Source organism: Lepidochelys olivacea, assembly GCF_965140295.1.
Source record: "Lepidochelys olivacea isolate rLepOli2 genome assembly, chromosome: 2".
In the NCBI taxonomy this organism is placed as follows: Eukaryota; Metazoa; Chordata; order Testudines; family Cheloniidae; genus Lepidochelys; species Lepidochelys olivacea.
Window position 1 is genome coordinate 87,174,443 of NC_140412.1, and position 23,161 is coordinate 87,197,603.

A 23,161-nucleotide genomic window follows, 5' to 3' on the forward strand; every position below is an offset into this window, starting at 1 on the left:
AGGATTTTAAGGAGGTGTCAAAAGCACCTGTCAAGGTTCCTCCCCCACTCTGAACTCTAGGGTACAGATGTGGGGACCTGTATGAAAAACCTCCTAAGCTTATCTTTACCAGCTTAGGTCAAAACTTCCCCAAGGTACAAAATATTCCACCCGTTGTCCTTGGATTGGCCGCTACCACCACCAAACTAATACTGGTTACTGGGGAAGAGCTGTTTGGACGCGTCTTTCCCCCCAAAATACTTCCCAAAACCTTGCACCCCACTTCCTGGACAAGGTTTGGTAAAAAGCCTCACCAATTTGCCTAGGTGACTACAGACCCAGACCCTTGGATCTTAAGAACAATGAACAATCCTCCCAACACTTGCACCCCCCCTTTCCTGGGAAATGTTGGATAAAAAGCCTCACCAATTTGGATAGGTGACCACAGACCCAAACCCTTGGATCTGAGAACAATGAAAAAGCATTCAGTTTTCTTACAAGAAGACTTTTAATAAAAATAGGAGTAAATAGAAATAAAGAAATCCCCCCTGTAAAATCAGGATGGTAGATACCTTACAGGGTACTTAGATTCAAAACATAGAGAACCCCTCTAGGCAAAACCTTAAGTTAAAAAAAGATACACAGACAGAAATAGTTATTCTATTCAGCACAGTTCTTTTCTCAGCCATTTAAAGAAATCATAATCTAACACGTACCTAGCTAGATTACTTACTAAAAGTTCTAAGACTCCATTCCTGGTCTATCCCCGGCAAAGACAGAATATAGACAGACAGACAGACCCTTTGTTTCTCTCCCTCCTCCCAGCTTTTGAAAGTATCTTGTCTCCTCATTGGTCATTTTGGTCAGGTGCCAGCGAGGTTACCTTTAGCTTCTTAACCCTTTACAGGTGAGAGGAGCTTTCCCCTGGCCAGGAGGGATTTCAAAGGGGTTTACCCTTCCCTTTATATTTATGACAGCATCCCTTTAGAAATCTTACAAAATAGTCTAAAAAACTATCTTTGCCATTTACTATTACAGATGAATGCAGCTGGAGATTTGTCAAGGATTCATTTCTCATTATATTTGTGTCATCTAGCTTATTAACTGCCATCGGAAACAAAAAGGTTATCACTTTAAGCTTGGAGGCTTTTTTAAAAACTATTTTAAGTTAACAGCAATCTGACAACAGAACTTACAAAACGTTCATACTATGACAGTCATAAAATGAGTGAATTGGTTTCCTTTAGTCCTCTAGCAAATCATCTTTTAAAGATATACTGAAAATCTGGCTCATTTTAAGGTGAACCAAAAGACCAGAGGCATAGTTAATTTAGATGTAAAGGACATGCACAATCTGAAAATTCTACTGCAATTCAAAAATTGCTTATGCGGAACTTTCTTAAGGTTAGATATACAGCAAAGAACTAGACAGTGTATAAAACGTATTGCACCGTGAATGAGAGATCAATAAGAGATACAACAATAATGTGCGAGGGGCCCTCAAAGGGGAATGACACCTGAATAATGTACCATCCAAAAATAAAATTTAGTGTCTGCAGTGTATTTCAATTTTTCATTTTTCTAAGAACAAAGAAATGTTTAAACATACTGAGACAGATTTAAATAAAAATAATAAAAAAAAGGCTTGAGGTCCATATGCAAAATGCACACACAATGTCTCAGATGCAAGGGACTATTTCACATTTCCTGTTTAAGAAAAGATTTCTTTCCTGAACTTTAACTTTTGTACTAGTTATAACTGCATTCAGGCCCAGATCCTGCCACCTCTATTCCCCAAAGAGTCCTGCTGATTTAAATGGCTGTACTTGAGGAAGAAGGTATTACTCAATGTGAGTGGCAGATTCTGGCTCTTAGTATATGGGTGAAGAGACTATTCAAGGCAGCTCTAAAGAGCAGCAAGGTCATAGCCACATTGGAGAATACATTACAAATACTTGTACAGTTTTGCATATGTAGGCGACTTACATAATTAACATCAAAATATTAATTCCCATTTATAAACACAACTGTCAGTCCAGTTTTCAAGGAGAGCACTTAATCAAGGAACAGAATACTTAACTTAGTGATTGTTTGCAGCCTTCAGCTCATTGATGCATCTTTTATGATGATATCTTTTCTAGTAAGCACCCCCTAGTTCCTAGATAGTAAGCAGCTTTGATATAAATACACATCAACTTTACTGAAAGTTTTGCCCTGATCCTTTTTGTTTTTCATACTCTGTCAGATAAAACTGGGTAACTAGGTCTTTGTGGCACAGAATAGGTTACTCCAATAGTTGTACTCTTCTAGTTACCAGCATTTCTCCAGCATTACATGATTCTTTTGATAGAATAACTAGGCCCTATTGCAAAGTAACTAACTTTTGGTGTCAAAGACCAAAACATATTTTGCACAAAAACTCACAAATGTTCTTTGTTGATCTCCCTCTGAGGGATGGAGGATGATAAAATGCTACAAAGAAAGGAGTGAAATTTCCTATTCCAGTTCTAGCTTTGCTGCAAATGTGCCTCAAGATTTTGTGCATACATGCAAAAGACAAGAAAAGCAACAGCATGCCTATTGGGAGAATGCTGTCCACTGAGCCATAGTCAGCATTTTTGTTTTCAGTGTAGGCAATTAATAGACTACGAAGGATTACCTTGAATTCTGTAATACACATATACAGTTCCTACGAAATGCCTCATGCACATGGATGAAGGCCCTTTCAAGATCCAAGCAGCATATTTATCTCAACTGTTGAAAGGATCTGATGCAGAATGAAAATGGCTCTACAGTAATTTGACCCTTCATCAAAAATGTGATGCTCTTCCAAAGCTCTGGCTCTTTCATCCAGCATCAATTTGCCAAGGACATTTACTGACTTCACTCTATAGTTGCTGGAATCTATTAATCTTTTTCTGAATAGTGAAACAGAAAAATTAAAAAATAACCCTCCCACAAGACTACAAAATGACTGGAGATCTCTCATCAACCACACTGAGTGAGTACCTCTTGATCTGTGAATGTACCTAAGCTAGCTGATGATTTTAGAGACAGTTTCATCATGGGAGATTGATTCCAAGAGTTCCTAATCATTGGGCTAACTGAAACAAATACACTTCTTTCAATGAGAGCTAACCGTCAGTCCCTTTATCACTACCAATCTGATTAAGTTCCATTATGGTTAACAAAGTGCTTCAAAGTACTTTTGTAGTGTTAGAAGTGATCCGTTTGTCTAGCTAAAACACCATAATTGACTTTATTAAATTGGAAAATTCACCTGAATGAAATGACAATTGATCATTGTCTGGATGTCTTCTGATACAAATTCATGCATATTTTTCAAACCAATCCAGTCAATAGCTTTGAGGCTCATTACATTAACTGTTTCTTAGATCACGGCTTTCAAAAAAGATTTGTTTAATCAGCTTGACAGACTTTTTGAAACGTGTATCAACAATTGATGGAACTGGAATCAATTAGTTAAATTCTGCAACAACTACACAATGTAGCTGTGTTTACATCATGACACACTAATCACTTTGGGCCTATTTCTGCCACCTCTACTTTCCTTGAGTAGTTACTTAATCTCCAAGTTTTTCCACTGAAATCAGTAAGAAAAATTAAATCAACAGGATCTTGTGAAATAACATACTAGTCAAGCTGAGAAGGGGTATAGAAATGGGCCCATAATATGAAACAAATAGTTTTTAATTGTAGTCCAAACCTTGGCATGATGTAGATCCACTCCATACATAGACAGTTTTTTGGCATTCTCCAAGAAATGCATCTCAGCGTCTGCAGGTGTCATTCCCCTGAAGAAAAAAGTCATTATTAGTGTCAGTTTTGAGCAAGCATCATATGGAATAAACTTCAGTACATGGGAAACACATTCTGTCAGAATTTAGCTAAAAGCCATTACACACTTTACATCATTATCTTCCATGCTAAAGAACATTTTTTTTTGCTAGCAAAACAGTCTCACTCCTTCAAAAGACCTGTACAGAACTGTTAGTTCCCTAAAAATAACACTTTCCAGCAGATTCTAATATTTCACATGGAGGATGCTCAAGCTCCAAAGTTGAGTGGAAGCTGGATTTTACTTTCAGGTCCGCTGCTCACCTGTGGCTCTTGTGCAGCTCAATTACTTTGTCTTCCAGTTCTTTAGTATGATTTGGTGCAAACCGGAATTCACTGACATAATCACTTCCATATTCATCAGGATCATAGTCTCCAAGTTCTGACTGAACAGTATAGGACCCCAAAAGAGCAAGAGTAACAAAAGAACAAGGCAGCCGTCCAGACACTATGTCATCTCTTAGCTGCAAGCAGAGGTAGTACCTACAATAAATAAAAGCAAGAGTTTATAGGAGTTCTTCCAGCACTTTTAGAAAAGTGATGTGGGTCAATCATTAGTAAGAATTTCTGGGTTCTTTCCCTGACTCTGCCACTGACAGTCCCTGGGCAAAACACCCAATTTATGCCCAAGTTCCTCCACGTGTAAAACTGGGATAAATGTTTGCCTATGTAACAAATGAGTCCTAACTCTTAAATAACTAATCTTTGAAAAGCACTTTGAGATCCATTGATGAAATAGGCCACTCTCTGTGTTTTATAACTATAGTATAAGTCAGGGGTTCTCAACCTCTCTCTTTCTGAGGCCCCCCCAACATGCTATAAAAACTCCCCGGCTCAGCTGTGCTGCAACAACTGGTTTTCTGCATAGAAAAGCCAAGGCCAGTGTTAGGAGATAGCAAGCAGGGCAATTCCCTGGGGCCCCACACCACAGTAGGCATTACGAAGCTAAGTTGCTCAGGCTTCGGCTTCAACGCCGGGTTGTGGGGCTCGAGGCCCCAGGCTGCGGTCCCACGTGGCGGAATTTGGCTTTCTGCCCTGGGCCCCAGAGAGTCTAATGCCAGCCATACTTGGTGGACTCCCTGAAACCTGCTCATGGTCCCAAAGGGGTCCCGGACCCTGGTTGAGAACCACTGGTATAAGTTACAGAGAAAATTCCCCATTAGATATTAACTATACTAAGGTATCTACTGTCACGCAGATATCCTGAGCAATTCATCTTATTTGATTTATAATTTTCTGTAATAAGCACTTTAGAAATAACAGTTAATTGATTAGCTAAAAAGCAAAAACAACAAATTACTACTTCCCAAAAAGGCAGCTATGCTGCTAAAAATGATCCCATTAATCATGCAATGTGAGGGCCCGATGGAAGAAACCGAAAATAGTTTCAGAGGAACTAGAAAGGAAGGGTGGTTTAGTGGCTAAGGCACAGAACAGAGAGAGAAAATCCTGACCGTACCACAGATTTACAAAAAGACCTTGAGCAAATTGCTTAATCTCTGCATCTGAGTCCACATCTGAAAAATGGGGGATCATAAGTCTTCCTTTCTCCCACCCTTTGCCTGTATGTTTAAAAGCACTTTTGGAAAGGTATTTATTGTTTCAAATACCTGGTAATATCTTCAGACAGCTGGGAAGGATCTGGAGGGTAAAATTTCACATTAAAGGAGAACTGCCAAGCACCACCTGAAAAAAACCCACAAGTTCAGTGAAATTGCCTACACAAGTAAAAATGAAGATGTTCACACTGTTAAGTTACTAGCAATCTAAAAGATAAATTAGGAAATATTCCAGTCAAATACTCAGTAATGACAGGATTTATATTCTTCTTCTTGTATGCAATATTAAGATACCTTCCTGCTTTTCACAATTACAGTTTTAGGCCTACAGTTCTTTTCTTGCACAGTGAACCGTCATTTATTTCTAGAAAATTTAGCAAGAAAAGAGTCTGTTTACTGAGATTAGATATATTAAAAAGTAGCCTATAGAAATAAAATAAAAAGAAAACAAAACGTGGAGATAAGCATTGGAAACACCACAGGCTAAAAATGAAAATGAGCTTTAAATATGTGACCACAATTATGTGCAAAATAGATAATTCTATCTGTCTATAAACCCCCATTCAGCAGTGTCTGACTGCTGTCTTAGCACACACTCTGTCTCTTTAGCTGGCATAAATTATCATATAGACAAAATTGCAAGGACAAATTTAGAGGCCATTACTGAAAAAAAATGGACCCAAATTTTTAACACTAGGGAAACATTAGTAATTGTAGTACTTTAGATAACTCATGTCAGTCACCAATTTAGGTCACAGGCAATAACTTTACACATCTTATAAGACATTTTTAATAGGACCTTACTTTTCAGTACTATAGATAAAAAAAATACCAAGAACATTCCAAAAAAGTAGGGAAAATTTAAGGGGATAAGGATTCCTAGAAGATAAAACGGATGTCTCATGTTTAATAAATGGCACAGGTAAAAAAGCCAAATGCTTGGCTAACTAGCAAAACCAACAAACAACAAAACAACCAACCTTCTCCCCCACTTCTGGTACAGCCTACCAGCAACCAAGATTCTGTTGCATTAATTACATAGCTCTTCACCTATACTACTCCTACAGAGACCCTCTATTAGTTGATCACCCCCCTACACACAATCAATATGTGAGGTGACATTACTGCGGGAATTGAGAAATGGACATCAAGATGCTTCTATTTTCTAAAATATGGTAACCTATTAAAATACAGCACTGAACTGAAAAATACACTTTAAAAAATATGCCCAACAGACTTGTATAGGGATAGCTCAGTGGTTTGAGCATCAGTGGTTTGAGCATTGGCCTGCTAAACCCAGGGTTGTGAGTTCAACCCTTGAGGGGGCCATTTAGCGATCTGGGGCAAAAACTGGGGATTGGTCCTGCTTTGAGCAGGGGGTTGGACTAGATGACATCCTGAGGTCCCTTCCAACCCTGATATTCTATAATGATGGTTACAGATTTTTTGTGGCTACTATGTGAAAAAGAACTCCTCTTTATAAACTCTACAAAGTACTCTTTCATGCTAGCACAACTAACAGGTATTTTGCACTGTCTAAATTGTGATGAACATATGTTTTGAAGGTGTGTCAACTTCTACTACTGGATGTTATGCTGGATAGAAGAAAGGAAGTGTTAATGTTGACTATATTGCAAATGCTACTTTTAAATTGCCTTAAAATTCCATAAGTTTTCCTGATCATGTATTTGGGACTGTTTGTTTAGGGCCTACAATGAGATCTGTGTGGTTCATTACTTGCCTTATGCAGAAGGCCCCATTGACTTCAGGGCCTTCAGATCTTTAGCCGTACAGATCTCATTGCAGGATCAGCGGCCTTAATTTATTGAATCTATCTGAGAGCACAGATTGCGTATGCTAAAAGAGGATGAAATTTAATACTGAGGAAGATAGTCCCAAATCCTCTGTGAAATTTTTGGATACACGCCCTCTTTTGAGAAAGAGGAGAGAGAGAAGATCCCTTTGACAAACAAGAAATAAATTTAAATCCGTATTGTGTGCCTTGGGAGTACGATTCTGTAAGAAAAAGAAGTATAACAGGCCTGATTCTCCTCCGCTTATGCTGGTTTCAATCAAGAATAACTCTATTGAAGTCAATGCTTTTAAACTGGTGTGAGGAGAATCAGACCCAGAAACTCTGTAAACAGTGTTGGCCAAATTCTTTTCTCAAATACTGGCTTGGATTTCCTCCTGCCTGCAGTGGAACTGAGAACTCTTAAAAGCAGAAATTTGTCCTATATTCTCATTAGTATTCAATACGATTATGGTTTTAATCATTCATGAAATATATAACTTGTAAGATAGTTTTATTATTCCAAAGTTCTTAACAGAATTATCCGAACCAAGCAAATTAACACTGTCATCTATGACAACTCTAACTGTTCCCAGTGTCAACCGTAGGACTAGACGTTCCTGCCCTGGTTAGTCTCTTGCTGTCACAATCTTTCATTGCCTAGCTCTTAGATATGACACACATTAAAAACATTGCCATCAACTGTAAGTAGTTGGACTCCTTTAATTGCATCAACGATCTACATAACTTATCAAAGTCTACAGCACTTTCTTTTCCTGTGATAACTTTTCAGTATCCTATTAAAAATAACACAATGGAACACAGATTTTAATTATTTTTCATTACACATCATTTTTAGATAGTATATATAACATCTAGGATAGTTTGGAAAAGGTGAAGTTAAAGTATTTTTCGTAATGATTAAGGGAAATTTTCCACACAAAGTTTAAATTAAACCTTTGAATCTTGAAATCGCATCCTACTATTTTAGGGCCTGATCCTAGAAACACAAACTACCAGATGTAATTGCTTGTAAATGCTAGGATGCTGAACGTGATTATTTATAAGGTGTGTGGAGGAGAATAGTGAAGTTTTCTTGGCAAAATAAAAATCACATTTATTAACATTACAAATAGCTATTGGAGGAAAAGAAAGGCAGGTCACATTTTGAGCCTAGCAGCCTTGACACAGGGTCCCTTCAAGACATTTTTGGATTACTAACACAGCATACAGCTAAATTTAACAACTGAGCCTTTTAAAATATTCACATGAAGCAGCAAATTGATTCTCCTTGTGAAGCAGTAAATCATCTTAGGAAAAGTTCATGTTATTGGAGAAATGCAGGAACGAGATAAAAATGTTTTGGGTAGAGGGATATCTGTACTAACACAGTTACGTGTTTTGGTATGTGAGACCAGCAGTTCTCCCAGACATGACCCAAATGACAGTAATTCAAAGAAAACAATTTATATCTTGTGACCCAGGCCCCAAAGATTATATTGCTTAATGCTCAGTTTAGACTTTTCCTTCTCTGTAAATGTCAAGTTGTTTTTAGCAATGAGACATTTATATTTCATGATCCTGACCAACTGATTTTGTTAGAGGGTAAAAAGAAGATGAAGAAAAACGTCCAACAATTCTTCTACAGACTCAGAAACAGACCTGAATAAATAATATGAAACTTAACATTTGAGATGGGGCTTCATGATAAAAATGATGTTTTCTCTTGAAGAGGGAGTGCAGTATTCATGGAGACATCTCCAACTACCTGCGGCTCCCTGCATGCCTTCCCCATACAGTACCAGTCCTTGAGGCTAGGGAGGGTAAGGTTGGAGCTCAGGCCTGCAAGTGATTGGTAGGTTTGCACCCCACTGGTCATTCTAATTGGTAACTCAGGCCCAAGGGGTGAGGGCATTTAAAGAACCACATGCTTGGGTAAGGAATATTCCTGCTCCACAGGCTGCCAGCCAGAGAGCTTCTCCTGCAGTGATCCACCCCTACACACTATAACTGTCTGGACTGGAATCTCCCACTGAGGCAATATGTTATTTATGGCTCAGTTGAGTGGAGTTCAATTGTCTTTGTCCTCCACTCTTTTTGGGTCTCTGTGCCTTACAGCAGGTTAGACAAATTGTCACATTTGGAGTCAGGTTGTCCTCCACTTCCCTGTTGATCCAGCAGAGTCCTGATATAATTATAAACATGTGTTTTGGTGTAGGCAGATGATGTAGGTGGATGGGTAGCAATCTGTTATGGTGAGAAGTATTTATGATGTTTTTTGGCTCTTTTAAGGGGGATATTATTTTTAATGTCCGAAAGGCCCTCAGAGCCCTGGACGAGATAATAGCAGGTATATGGTGTGGGGCACTTCCAGTGAAGTGTCTAATTTCTCTCAGAAAGAGATGGCCATGTTACTGCTGCTTTATATAAAGTCACTTAGATTGGCAATATGTTCTCTCAAACTGGGAAAGTGTGTTAATGTGAAATTCCTTGTATGAGTATGTAAGACTTTTCTCACACCATTTATTACATGCAAACAATGTGGAATGCCAGGGAACGCAGCATTTCCAACTGTATACAAAGCAGTGTAAAGTTATTTTTCAATCAATGTTTTAATTTTGTTCAAAAGTATTTCATATTATCAACACTGCTCTCCATATTAAAACATTTCCCAGATCTCCTCACACAGACACATGATTAATTACAACTTACTTCGGATCTGCTTTTTGATTTCCTTTGCAGGGTCCAACCAGTTCTGAAAAGACATTTTTTTTTTAATTTGACTAAAAATACAGTGAAAATTATTTTTAAAACATTGATATTAATAGCACTGAAATGAGACAAAATAATGTTAAATGTGTTCAGTGGCCTTTTAAAAACTCAGCAGCAGATGCCATGTTTGTTGGCTAAATTAACTTCTTGCTCCATCTCTCTCCTTTGGAATACTGTCACTACAGCAATTATTTTACGTTAACACATTTATTTGATTCCTTAGAGGGTTTCGTTGTTGTCGTAAGAACTTCTTAGATCACAGGAACCTGCAGATTAGCTTAGAACACAGGCATCCTGTGACAGCATGTCCACTGACCTTTCATTAACACACCAGGAGGCTCTTGTTTGCTTAAACCTTGAAAGGCTGGAGGGACTGAAGAGTCTGGCCCTGCTTAGGTACATAAAGAGGAGGAAGGGGACATGAGCCTCTCCTCTATTTGTGCCCCAGTGGAGGAATCAGGCTCTAATCCATTGAGGAGTGCAGATACTGTCTCTTGCTAGAATTTCTACCAGTGCTAGCTACCCAAAAGGGTGAGGTGGCCTGTGCAGTGCCATCATCAGCAGAGCTTGTGAGGTGTATGAGAGAACTGTACAATACAGCTGTTGAAAGGATGGGGGAACTGCCACTGCAGTGCATCCTCTCTGGCAGTCAAGGAGGAATTATGGCTGCATCACAATTCCGCTTGGGATATCTTACTTCAGCATAGTATCGCTAACCATTTCAGCAGGCAGCATGGTTTAAAATCCACAGTCTGGACTGCTTTGTACCTGTTTTTCTCTCTCAGATATTGGGAGGTTATGTCCCTGGCCTTCAGCATTGTCTTAACCAACACAAATTAATATTTAATATGCATATAGTTCATAACAAAAACAGTTTGTTAATCCCCTAGGAAAAATTCCACTTTCTCCAAGGAAAGATAAACAAATATAGCAAAACCCAAAACCAAACAAACCCCAGAACAACCCTTGCACCTAACCCCCTCCCCCCCCCCAGCCCTTAAGCTGGCAGCGGCCCAGAATCAATTAGTCAGTACTCCAAGGTATGAGGCTACAAGAGTATAATATGCCACTATAATTAACCTCAGGGTTTCTTTTTAAAGCCCTGTTTTCACATACTTGTAACTCAGGTAACTCAGATGGAAAAATGTGATGTGAATTCTTATACATCATAAAGATCTTCAGCCTGGAAGACGTTTTTTCTGTGTTGTGTGTGGGTGGGGTGGGGGGAAGGGAGATGAACAAGCTGTTTTTACATTGTAAAATATAAAAATATATGTAGAAATAAAAAATTAACTATTGCTCTGAGACTATCATGTACCTGTTTTTAAAATTAATTATTGACTTATTCTAGCCACTGTTATGAAGTAACTTGAGATCTATAAATGTTAAACATCATTATTATTAATTATCTGACAGGATCTCTAAATACACACTTATTTTGGCCCCACTTCAGGAAAGCATGACTGTTCAGGGAAGTACTTAAGCACATGCTTACCTTGAGATTTAACTTAAAGTACATACTTAAGTGCTTTCTTGAATCAAGATGTGACCAAGGACCTGCTTAATTCCTTTTTGCATCAGTACCAAAATCCTCATTTTAAAAAGTCCACAAATATAGAAAGCAAGGGTTCTCACTAAGACAGAAAACCACCACATACTTATATGAAAACCTGTTAGGGGACTCTTTTATAATATACATTTTAACCAAGACATATCAAAAGGGAGTTAACAAAATACTTTAAAGAAACATTTAGAGGGTTCTCTGATGCTCCTGAGTGTACAATGTACATGTTGTATGGATCTTAGATCATCGTATCCCAGTAGTAATTGAGCAATAATGCTCAGGTAAAGATAACGTGAGTCTTGAAAGGGAATTAGCAGCAATAGTGAATCAACTTCTGCCTGTGTCACAACCTTAACATTAAATAAACCGTTTTTAGTGTTAAATATATTTATGGATGTAAATCTGACTTTCAAGGCAGTATTGGAACAAACCATACTAGAAAGGGAAAAGCTACACGATTAACTTCTCTTACATCATAAATAACCAAGGTAGAAGGAAGACAGGAGAATATTGTTCCTGTTCTTGGGAGGCACAAACAATTAAAATGGCATTTCATAGATGACATTAAATAAGGATGCATCCTTTGGGAGGAAAAACTAAAACATCAGTTCTGGATTGTAGGTAACTGATCACCAGGAAAAAAAATCTGATGGCTGCATTTCTTATCCCATGCAAACTCAAGATCAATGCCAGTTAGCAAGATTCCAGTACTGTTGATTTTCTTTCTACTTCCTTTTAAATCAAGAAAACCCTAACTGAAGTGTCTTTTTTACCTTTTGGTTTTCCATGTCTCTGTACGTTAGCCCAAAGTAGTCTTTTTCCAAGAGATTCAGATGCTCACATACTTTGTCAAACAATATTTGACCTCTGGAACGTTTCTATGGAAAACAAAAGAACAATTTCATCAATTTCAAGGTACAGCAACATTTAAATAAACCCTCTTGAGCATAATAAAGTTGCGAAACCAATACTGATTTATCTTAACCTACACACCTTTCAAAAACCATTGATTTGGAACTGTACAAAATCTGCTGAACGGGGCTAATTTGCCTCCTGCAAAAATTCAGGTCTCAATGTGGAGTTAAAAATAAATCAATAGATGTAACATTCAAGGGGTAGCTTAGAAGGTTTCTTCTATCTCACCAATACTGGCACTTAATATATTCTGAGCTTATACTGCAGTAGAACTATAGCCTTCTCTATATGCATCAGTAGTAACAAACATTGGTCCCAAATACGCACCTAAGTGGGTTTGAAACCTGTGGATGATGGAGCAAAGGCATTTGTGTGGATTGAAGTCCCCTCACCCCCTTCCCCCCCATGAAGTCCTTCTTTTATGTTTACACATTGGGGGGGGGAGGGGCTGATCCTGCACCCACAAAATTCAACAGAAAAACTCCAATTACCATCATTGGGAGCTGGACTGGGTTAAGAAAGTGAAAGAGCAGGATTCTCCAGAATCCCACTGACATTTCTCAGCCCAGACCTCCCCTATGAGAGGATAGTTAGTTTTTTATGCTCATTTAGGACCCGGCTATCTGCTAAGATTGTACCAGTTGTGGTGATGGTTTTGTTATATGAGCATATGCCCCTTACAAAGTACCAGTAGACTGAGTCCAAGAGAGCCATGAGTTTATAGCAACTTTCAAAAGCTGTAATTCTGAGCCAGATAAAACTGGTGACCTGGAGGCGAACAGTTTCTATTAATAAACGAACAGCTGAAGTAAAACTGTTACAATAGTGAGTGATATTACAGTTCAACAGGCAACACTGCTAGGAGCACGAAACCTAAGTCAATCAATTCTAAGGTTTATCAATGAGTATTTTATTTATCAATGAATATTTAAGCTGTATTACGCTGCGTGAGAGCCAGATTCTCGGAGGCACTGAAGTGTCCCCTGTAAACTGTTGAGCACCTGCACTTCCCATTGAGACTAATGGGAGTGGTAAATATTCCACACATAGCAGGAGATGCTCAGCAAATTTTGGGCTGGAAGTTAAGAACTCAAATTATTTCCTACTCTAAGCATAAGGTTTACAAGGCAAAAGACCCCTTTTTATAATCTGCCTGTGTGGCAATGCAATACTCGTTAGTTATGCCTTGTTATGTTATTTAGTCATATCTAAAGTTCATACTACACAGAATTCAAGCAGCATGCTGACCATCATTTCATCATGTGTTACATATCCCCCAAAGCTAGACCCTTTGCAGAATCTTCTTATATTAAGCATGAATACCTCTGTTTCTTTGATTCTGTGTGTATATATACACACATATATATGCACACACAACTTTTTAGTTTAACATAAATATAAGCGGAACAGTTTCATTATCAGTAAAATTCAACAATTATATGAGCAGAATAGTAATACTCTAGTACTTGTTGACTTTATTTCATTAGTTCATTATTTTAATGAAAATAAAGAGCACTGTAGATATTATTATTTCAGTCTACTTTGTATGACAGTAAATTGTGTTTTGAGTAACACGGAGTAAATCCATTACAGTCTGTCACTCCACGAAAGCTGGCCATTTAAAGTCTCAAACTGTTTTAGATTTGTTTTAAGTAAATCAAACAAATAAATGAATGTGAATGAATGCTATTGTGCAATTCACCGCAAAGTGTTTGAGAAAACATTTTGGAAATGTTAAGAGTAGTTGCACATTAACAACAACAAAGTAACACTTTACACTTACTTGACATTTTCTTCTTAAGATCTCAGGGCACTTTAAAAAGGTAGGAAAAAATTATTCCTGATGGGGAAATGAGACACACAACTGCTAAAGTGACTTGTCCAAGATTCCACAGGAAATCTGCAACAGAGTAGGGCATAGACCACAGGGCCAAGCTCCATAGCTAGTGTAAATTGGCGTAACTCCATTTACTACAATGGAACTATGCCTTCCTATGCCAGCTGAGGATGTAGCCCCAGGGCATTGTACTAGTCACTTGCTTTAAACACTAGATTAAATGAAGTGCTTGGCTATATAGACACTATTGCTGTAGACTTTCAAACAAATATTTATCCTCCAGCCAACAGATCCACTCTCCTAAACCCCAGAATTCAACAGATAATAGAAGTTGGCTGGTTTTCTTTTTAAGCTTTATACAGCTTTTTAATTACATCCAAAAGACAGAACCTACTACTGAGAAGAAAGGAAATCAAGACTTTCTAGCAGAAATCTGACAACTATTTGGTTTAAAACAGTAGACCACACCAGGTTTTCCCCACACTGTTGTTTTACTTTTTAATATCAATCTAAATGACGAGATCTCTGAATGGGAGTAAGTGGTGGATTTAAATCTACAAAAATCTTTGTCTTAAGAAAAATAATACGACACAACTGTTACATTTACATGTATTTGCATTATGACAGCTCAGTGTCCTGTCATTTAAAAGTCATGCAAAGTGTCAAGGCTGATTCCCCACTCTGGCACTTTGAGTGCAGAAGGCGGCGGCCCGCAAGGATTCTAAAAATTAATATTGGCCACTCCAAGCTAGTATTAAACTCCCAAGGTTACAGCTTTTCTCTGACCTTGGATTGGTAGATGCTGCCACCACTGAAGTGCAGAACCCCTCTGAGAGCCCAGGTAGGTGCACTTGGGAATTCTTTCCTGTGGGGTACCCCCAAACCCTTTCACCCCCCCTCCGGGGAAGAGCTGAGAAAAGAAAAAGAAGGAAATCAGCGGTTGTCCTCAGCTAATTAAACAACATGTGCACAAACCTCTTAAGACAAAAATCCTAATCTGTTCTTAAAAAAGGTAAATTTTATTAATAAAAAAAGAAAGAAAACATATTAGGGAACTCAGGCTATTGCTAGATTTTAAAAGAGCAATACAAGGGATAAGCACCAAGAACAGCTTTCTTGAGGTTCAGTTTAAAGGTTACAAGCAAAACAAAACAAAAGCACCTGGGGTTAGCACAGAGGAATCTAGAAGCCATAAAGAAATAAAAAGAGATAAACCTAATCACGTCTTTCTAGACATTCCCTGATCTATTTACATATCTGGGGTTTCAAATAAATAGTTGCTAGGTATGATACCGAGGATTTTTCATACCTGGCCCCCAGCTTCTTACAGCACAGCTGTTGCCCTGCCCCTCTCCAGCCGGTAGAGCCACAGACAGACAGACAGACAAAAGGGGAGTCTTTGTTCAATTTTAAAAAGTTTTAGCCTTCCCATTGGCTCTTTTGGCCAGACGCCCACTCACTTCCTTTTACCTATGCATCACAGTGAGACTTTTTAACCTTTTACAGGTAGAGCAATTAGAGAACAGCTACTAAGAGGGATTTTATAGCTACTGGCTGGCTGGGTGTCCATAAAAGGGAGCTACCCCCTCCCCCCTTCATTTATCACACAAGGTCAAAACTGAAGCTGTTTCAGCTGGAGGATCCATGCATTTGCAGCTTTGACAAATAGTACAGAGCAGCTGCAAGTTAAGGTGTTTTAAAGAAGACGTGTGTGAATGGAAATTGCCTTTAATGTGTAGCTCCACTGTACAATAAGCATAAAAATAAGGCAGCTAAGTACAATTAAAGACCAAATGTGATCTCTAATCACTTTTCTTACTGAAGTGTCACCCAAAAGGCCCGATCAGGGTCCCACTGTGCTCAGTGGGCATAGGTGATGAAGGTAAGAGCAAAAAGTCTGGCTAGCTGTGTGCAAAACTGGATGGTTCATGTTTTAGCTGTTATAAAATGTCCTCTACTTTCTCTAGCCCTTTTCCGTGCAGATACCCTATACTTACTCAGGAAATCTCCACAGCATTGTAGCTCCATCGAACAGAATATGGCAAAATCAGCTTCTTGTTACTATGGCAGCTGCTAAAAAGGATGCTGTGATGAGGAGGTGGTTAAGAGAGGCGCCTTGCTGGGATGAAATTCCTACCTTCCCATCACATCAGTGCCTGTTGGTATCAGGATAGATGAGCTTCATATGTCAAACCCTTCCATTGCCGCAATCAGATCTTAACAAGTTGCTGTAAATTATCTCACACTATATGTCTGGGTACTTATATGGCCCTTGTTATACAGTCTATGAATGAGTTCTGGAAGAGGTGCTACCACCTATATCAGAGACCTCCTGCTGCAAACAGCAAGAAAAGAGAAAAGCAGACACATGCTTCCCACCCACAAGCCACAGTCAAAGAATTTGTGCAGATTTGCATAACTGTTCATATATTTGCACAAATTCCTGTGTACATTAGGGCTGGCCATAAAACAAGACCTCCGTTTAATAAAAAATGTTGAGCTTTTGAAATCTGTTTTTGTTCCACACAGGAATGAAAACAAGACCTTTCAGACTTTTCTTTAAAAAAAATAAAACAAAAAAAAACCAAACCCCCAGACACGAGAGAGACACACTCCAGAATAGTCAAGGGGTTATGCACTCAACTGGAATGTGGGAGACCCAGGTTCAAATCCCTGTCTGATTCAGAGTTGGGAGATGAACTTGGGTCTCCCACTGCAGGTGACTGCCCTAACTACCAGGCAGGCCACATACCTTCACTCCTCCTCTCTTCCTCCTTGTCCCCCCATACCATGGGCCTGAGAAACCTCCCTGATGAAAACATCATTGTAACAGATACATTTCCATCAAAAGTTTCAGTGTCAACAAATTGGCATTTTCTATTGGAAAAAAACATTTCACTGATAAATTCCCAACCAGTTCTAGCACACAAACACCATTAGACGTGTGCGCCTTCCCATTTGAAAATTATACTAATGTGGTGAGATAACTGCATATATAGATAGGACACAGTGTTTTAGTTATGTGCCATGTATCAATGAACAAATAAATAAATAAAACAAACAAAACTTCCAGGCCATTATTAATTAATATTATTTTGCAGTGCCCAAAGGTGTGCTAGGCACATTACAGCAGAGATAAGACATGTTCCTGCCCCTTAAGAGGGATAACAAACAGGAGGAGAAGAGAGAGGAGGAAGGACAGTGGGTACAACAACAAGATCGCAGAGCTTCTCCGTTTATGCCATAATATTTCTAATATGATTCCTATCATCTGTTCCCTGGTGACAAGCCTTAAGAAGTAAAGTAATGGGGGAACAACTGTCTGTTAGTAAGACTCATAACTTAATTTTCTCAATGCCAAAAGTGTCAGGTCATTCTCAACAATCTGTACTGATGTGCTTAGCAGAATCAGAATGAGATCTTAAGTCCGTACACTGGAAAATCATGGATCAAAAAAGATATATTCCAATTTCCCTGTCTGCAAAAAGTTCTAGCCTCTAGAACTTTTGCTCTCTAATCCAAGAGAGCACCCTAAACAATTCAAACATAACAGCACCCTCCTCAACAAATTCTCAAATGCATTTTAAACATGAAAGGGATTAAATGAGACGTGACCATTAGAAGTCACAGAAAAATATTTGCTTAGAATTAGTTTGAGAGTGACTGAGTGAGCAAAAGAGTGTATGAGAAATCTAGATTTGGATAATATAAAGTAGGAGAGAAGTTGTGAAGTAAAAAGGTAACTCTTCAGAATTGTAGTTCCAGGTCTATTTAAAAAAACACACACATACTCTGCTCTCTGAATTCACACAAAACCCACAATTCTCACTGACCTGGGAACCAGAAAAGGCAGTAAATTGGTCAAGTTTCTTAGTAGAAAGGGCTAAAAGCAGTAGACTTGGCAGGTCCACACTTGCCAGTGATTCCCATATGCAAGGGAGAGGAGGAGATGTCTCTTTTCTTTGTTACCCCCTTTTCTATTCTTGGATCTGTACCTTTCCCTCTTCAAGCTCCCCCAACTGGCTTCTGCAGATCCTACCATGATAGATAGCCTACCTCTCCCACTCTGTTCCTTTTTCCTATCCTACTTCAGCAATCCCTACCCACCGCTTCACCTCCCTTCTCCCTGGTCACTCTAGCTTCCCTCCTTACCCCTCTCCAGTTCCCTCTTCTCCTGACTGCTTCTCCTCTTTCTCCCATTGTTTAAGAGCATCCCCAGCAGTCACAACCCACCTGACCCTTCTCCCCTTCCCTGTCCCATGAACACACTCCCTATGTGTCTCCTAGCCACCGATTTCTTCAGCCCCACAATACCGAAAAGAAAGGCTGGAGTGAAGGGACTAACAGTATGAAAAATAATGGCATAATATCCTTGTTAGTGAAACAAATTTATATTCTCTAGATACATGTCCACTTGGAAGAAGTTATAGAGGTCTGAAATTCTCTTCAGCCTCTCATACCACAGTATTCATCCAGGCCATTACAGATACACACACACTTCCACGCCTCACATTTCAGCAATAAAATATGAGACTGAAGTAACATGTTACTCATCAGACATGAATGAGAAGCCTGAAAATTAAACACTTCAGCCTAGCATTGTATGGATAACAGGCTTACATCAGGCCAAGTATTCTCACTTGTTAACAGTAGGGTACAATTATCGATGTTTCCTAGAGCAGGGAAATAAGGAGGAAGTTTTTGTTCACTTATGCATTAAACACATGAACTGAATTGTATTTGAGAAGATGAAAGGACATAACGTGACACAGAAGAAAAAGCTTTTGTATATTCTTTTGTTCCTTACAGATTATGCCATTCTAGTCACCAAAATAAGCATTGTGAATTATTCTCATCAAACTTACACTAGAAAAGCGTTTTTTATTATAAATCTATGAATCAATGACATCAGGGTTGAATGTTATTTGTTTAGGGTAACATCCATCTTGTGCTAGTTTCTTTCCAGGAAATTGACATGGGGACAGTGAGTATTGAACCTATCAATGCACAGGTGGCCAAGTTAAGACTTTGCAAAAGATAGATATTCTGAAGATGAGAGGTACAAGAGGCCCCCAGGAAGCTAACCAAACTTTCTGTTCTAGCTGAGAATTCTAGCAATAGTTGCTGCATTGTTAGGGCACTTAGAGTAAAACCAATTCATATTCCCTCTTCTAAAATACATGGAATCTGATCCTTCAACACGTTTCTCTTTATCCTTGTCCCACTATCTAATCTTCTTCCAGATTCTGGCTTACGCCATGGTATTGAATCTCTTTCTGGGGGAGTGAAACATGTTGAGCACAGATTCCTACTACAGTTTTTCACTCAACCCTTGTGCTACAGCAACTGGGCTGTCAAACCAAAAGTTACTGAATTGTGACAAGATCCTGCATCTTAGTGGAAGTCTACTGAGGATGGACAACAAACAGAATGGTGGTCCACTGCCTCCAGCAGTAAGAGATGCCATCGTCTCGTTGGTCATGCTGGTGCTGCGAGGATCACAGAAAATTTCTCTCTTCAAAATTTAGGAGGACTTAAGGTATAATAATGGGACTGGTGAGAGGGCAAAAATGTAGCCAGGCAAAGAGCAGATTGAGTGCCCTCTCTCAGTTGCACTGAAAAGGTCAGGCTGAGATGGCAGGGAGCTCCTAATTCTGAGAGCCAAGATGCCGCTTTAACTTCTGTCCCTGGCATAGGGCGCATGGGACAGGCATGGCATAGCGTAGCGTAATGTACTCCATCATGCTCCTTTCCCTTCCTTCCCAGATACATCCCCTATGGGGTGGGGATGTGTGGCAGGCACGGGACCTGCGTCTACAAACTTTATGCCAGTGGGAAGTGCCCCAACATTGGCACAGTTAGCTTTGTCATGCCTCACCTTGTCCTTGCCCTCCTCTGGCAGTCTACTATTAGTGTGGAGAGCATGGGTCTGCATAGATGCCATCTCTGCTAGCTTTATCCCAGGGGGAAGTTCCCCTATGTCAGGGGAATTTCATGCTGGCCATTTGCATTCAGAATTCATCCCTATAAATTCACACACCATTCATATTTGTATCTACATGTGTGTGCGTACAGTTACTTAAGAGTGAATTACTCTGACTTTTATATACCTGCTTGAGTAGTAGAGTGGCAGGCTACCCCCTTCCTCTATTTTTAATTCACTGCTTGATTACTTTCCCTTTGCAGATTTATCAGAGATAGGGTGAGCAGGTTAGGAGCACAACACAACAGTCTCATCTTCTTAGAAATTAAACCTATTACAGCGGCCAAAATGCCACGTTTTAGAGTGAAGCTATTTTTGCATGCAATGCTGCAGTCTCATGTGTATACAAAATGCTGAACAAGGACGACAAAAAACCACAGCCCACTGCAGCAGGCAAGGAATGTCTGTCTTCTGAAGGCAATTAAAAGTGATCATATTCAGCGTGAGTTCTATAGGCAAGATGGAAGCAAAGATGGAAAAAACATTACAAAAGGCTAGCTATAAATGAATTTATTTTCATCACTGGTGCCCATCTTCTCCCTGTACGATAACTACGGGGCCAGAACAAAACAGAGTTCAAACACACTCTTTCTGTTCATCGACCAAGGAGCACAGCAGTGCAAATAAATACTGTGGCTATGGGGATTAATTTTAAATTGAAAATGTGTGTGTCTCTCTCTCTCTCACACACACACTCACACGAACAGCTGGAAAGTTGCCAGTGCAGCCCTTAAGAGTCAGAATTAGCACGAGTGACTTTTAGGTTGTTTATTTCAGCACACAACTGTTATAAAAATTACAGTGGGCATGACCGCTGGAACAAAGACACAGATTAACATCATGCAACGTTGATAGAAATAATTGGATTTTGAATGATTCTGAGGTTATCGGATTCTTATTCCTAATTAGCATTTGCACTTTCCAGTGGATCTTAACAATATAAACGTGTGCTTACTCTAATCTTGCATAGTGTAATATGTTTTGGCATGTGGCAGTACAGACCTTTTCCATTTCCTCTCATTCTTTTCAGTACAGGTCTACTGACCATTTTTTCTCTCACAATGTGCCTTACGGAAAAGGCTAATTTTTTACCTTAACACTAATTTATAGTTTTAATCAATCCCACTGTTTTAACTGGAGTTTTGTCTGGGTAAGGAGGACAGGATTTGGCTCCATAAGTTTTGCAGATTTTCTTATACACTTTCATTTTTGCATTGCAAAAAATCACATGGTAGCCTCTTCACGATCTTTTTGCTAATCAAAAAGAGAAATGGAAAAAGAGTGTGTGTGTGTGTTGCAATATTGCTGTGCTCCTGTTGGGCCCATAATATTAGATGGGCAAGTTTGGTGAGAGAATATCTTTTATTGGACCAACTTCTGTTGGTGAAAGAGACAAGCTCACAAGCTACACAGAGCTGAGACCGGGAGAAGAGTTCTGTGTGGCTGGAAAGCTCATCTCTTTCACCAACAGAAGTTGGTCTAATAAAAGATATGACCTCACCCACCTTCTCTCTCCGGTACACACACCCACCCATCCACCCCATCTCCCCTGTGCTTCACCTTCCACAATTAACCTTGTAGCAGAAACAAGCATAAATCCTTAGCTGGTTGTCAGAAATACTCTGTATTTGGTGTAGTGAACATTCCCTCCCCTTCCCCTAGTGGAAAGATTTTATTTTCTACAGTAGATCACTCTCTGAACTGTTGATTTCCATGACAGTCTAATGTCAATACAATTGCACTCGTTCCTTCCTCGTACTTCAGAGGTCTTATACAAAAACTGGGACCAATCCTGAAAAACCTAGTCTTTACTCTCATGATTAGTTATACCAAAGTCAGTGGAACTAGTCACATACAGACAAGTCTTCAGGATCAGGGTAATCACTGTAGTATTATCTGAGTGCCTCCCAAATATTTAAAAATTGAAACAACAATACTCCCTTCTTTCCCACACTGTAGAAGAACTATCTTGATGAGTTTACATTTTTTGTTTGCTGTGTGTGTGTATTTATATATATATATAGCGCTATGAAAACTGAATTTTGCATTTAGTTTCAAATGCAATGAAGCCAGCAATCATTCATATCTCTTTGGGAATTAGCTCCCTTTTCTAATCAGAGGTGTCTAACCTGTGGTCTTAAATTTGGACCCTCAAGGGTAACTAGTTCATAATCAAATACAAATATTCTTCTTAACATAAAGAGGGGTAGCATGGGGGAAAAAAGTACGTGAAAATGGGATAAAACCTACTTCTCCCATGTCCTTACTGTTTTCCTACTTTCCCCCCCATGTTGGGGAAATCCCCATCAAGAGATCTGTGGATTATTTCCATTCCACTTGTATCATCTAAAGAGTGCAAAGATCCACTCAAGATCCATCTCTTGTGAAAGTTCTGTCTCCCACATGTATAAGCTTTCCTCTGTTGGCCAACATAGCTGTCGAGAGGTATTCTGGTCATGGAGACTTGGTGTGATCTCTCAGATTGCTATGGCCAATGAATCCCATGGAGAGCTTTGAATATTAGGGCAGAGACCCTGGACTGGATTCTGCACTCATGTGTATTACATATACACATAGAATGCCTACACAATTCAGCACATTGTTAAAGGAAAACAGTTATTTTCTTACTCCCAGTAACGCCCTCATATTTGCAAATATTAACATTTATTTAAATCAAATGAGAGCAAAAGCCAATTTTAACAAACGGGCCCCTTGCCTGATCCTTAAGCTTGCAAATACTTAGTTTACAGATTAAGGCACAGAATTTTTAAAAGCACCAATGTGACTGAACTGTTGAATTAGGTTCCTAAGTCTCTTAGGTGCTTTGTGAAAATGTTCCCTGAGGGGTACCTAAACTCCAAATTTGAGATACCTGGAAAATACAACATTCTGATAGAAATAT

At 39.1% G+C, this 23,161-nt stretch overlaps 1 protein-coding gene across 23 annotated transcripts in view; it reads right to left on the bottom strand.

Moving 5' to 3' along the window:
* EPB41L3 (erythrocyte membrane protein band 4.1 like 3) overlaps positions 1 to 23,161 on the bottom strand; it is a 132,058-nt gene that overhangs the window by 41,720 nt on the left and 67,177 nt on the right. For all 23 annotated transcript variants that reach the window (XM_084619942.1, XM_084619944.1, XM_084619930.1 and 20 more), the window contains 5 exons: positions 12,298 to 12,402; positions 9,901 to 9,943; positions 5,448 to 5,523; positions 4,102 to 4,320; positions 3,707 to 3,794 (listed from right to left, as the gene is read on the bottom strand). In XM_084619942.1, the coding sequence (XP_084476068.1) occupies positions 3,707 to 3,794; positions 4,102 to 4,320; positions 5,448 to 5,523; positions 9,901 to 9,943; positions 12,298 to 12,402 (531 nt within the window). The remainder of the gene's footprint in view (positions 1 to 3,706; positions 3,795 to 4,101; positions 4,321 to 5,447; positions 5,524 to 9,900; positions 9,944 to 12,297; positions 12,403 to 23,161) is intronic.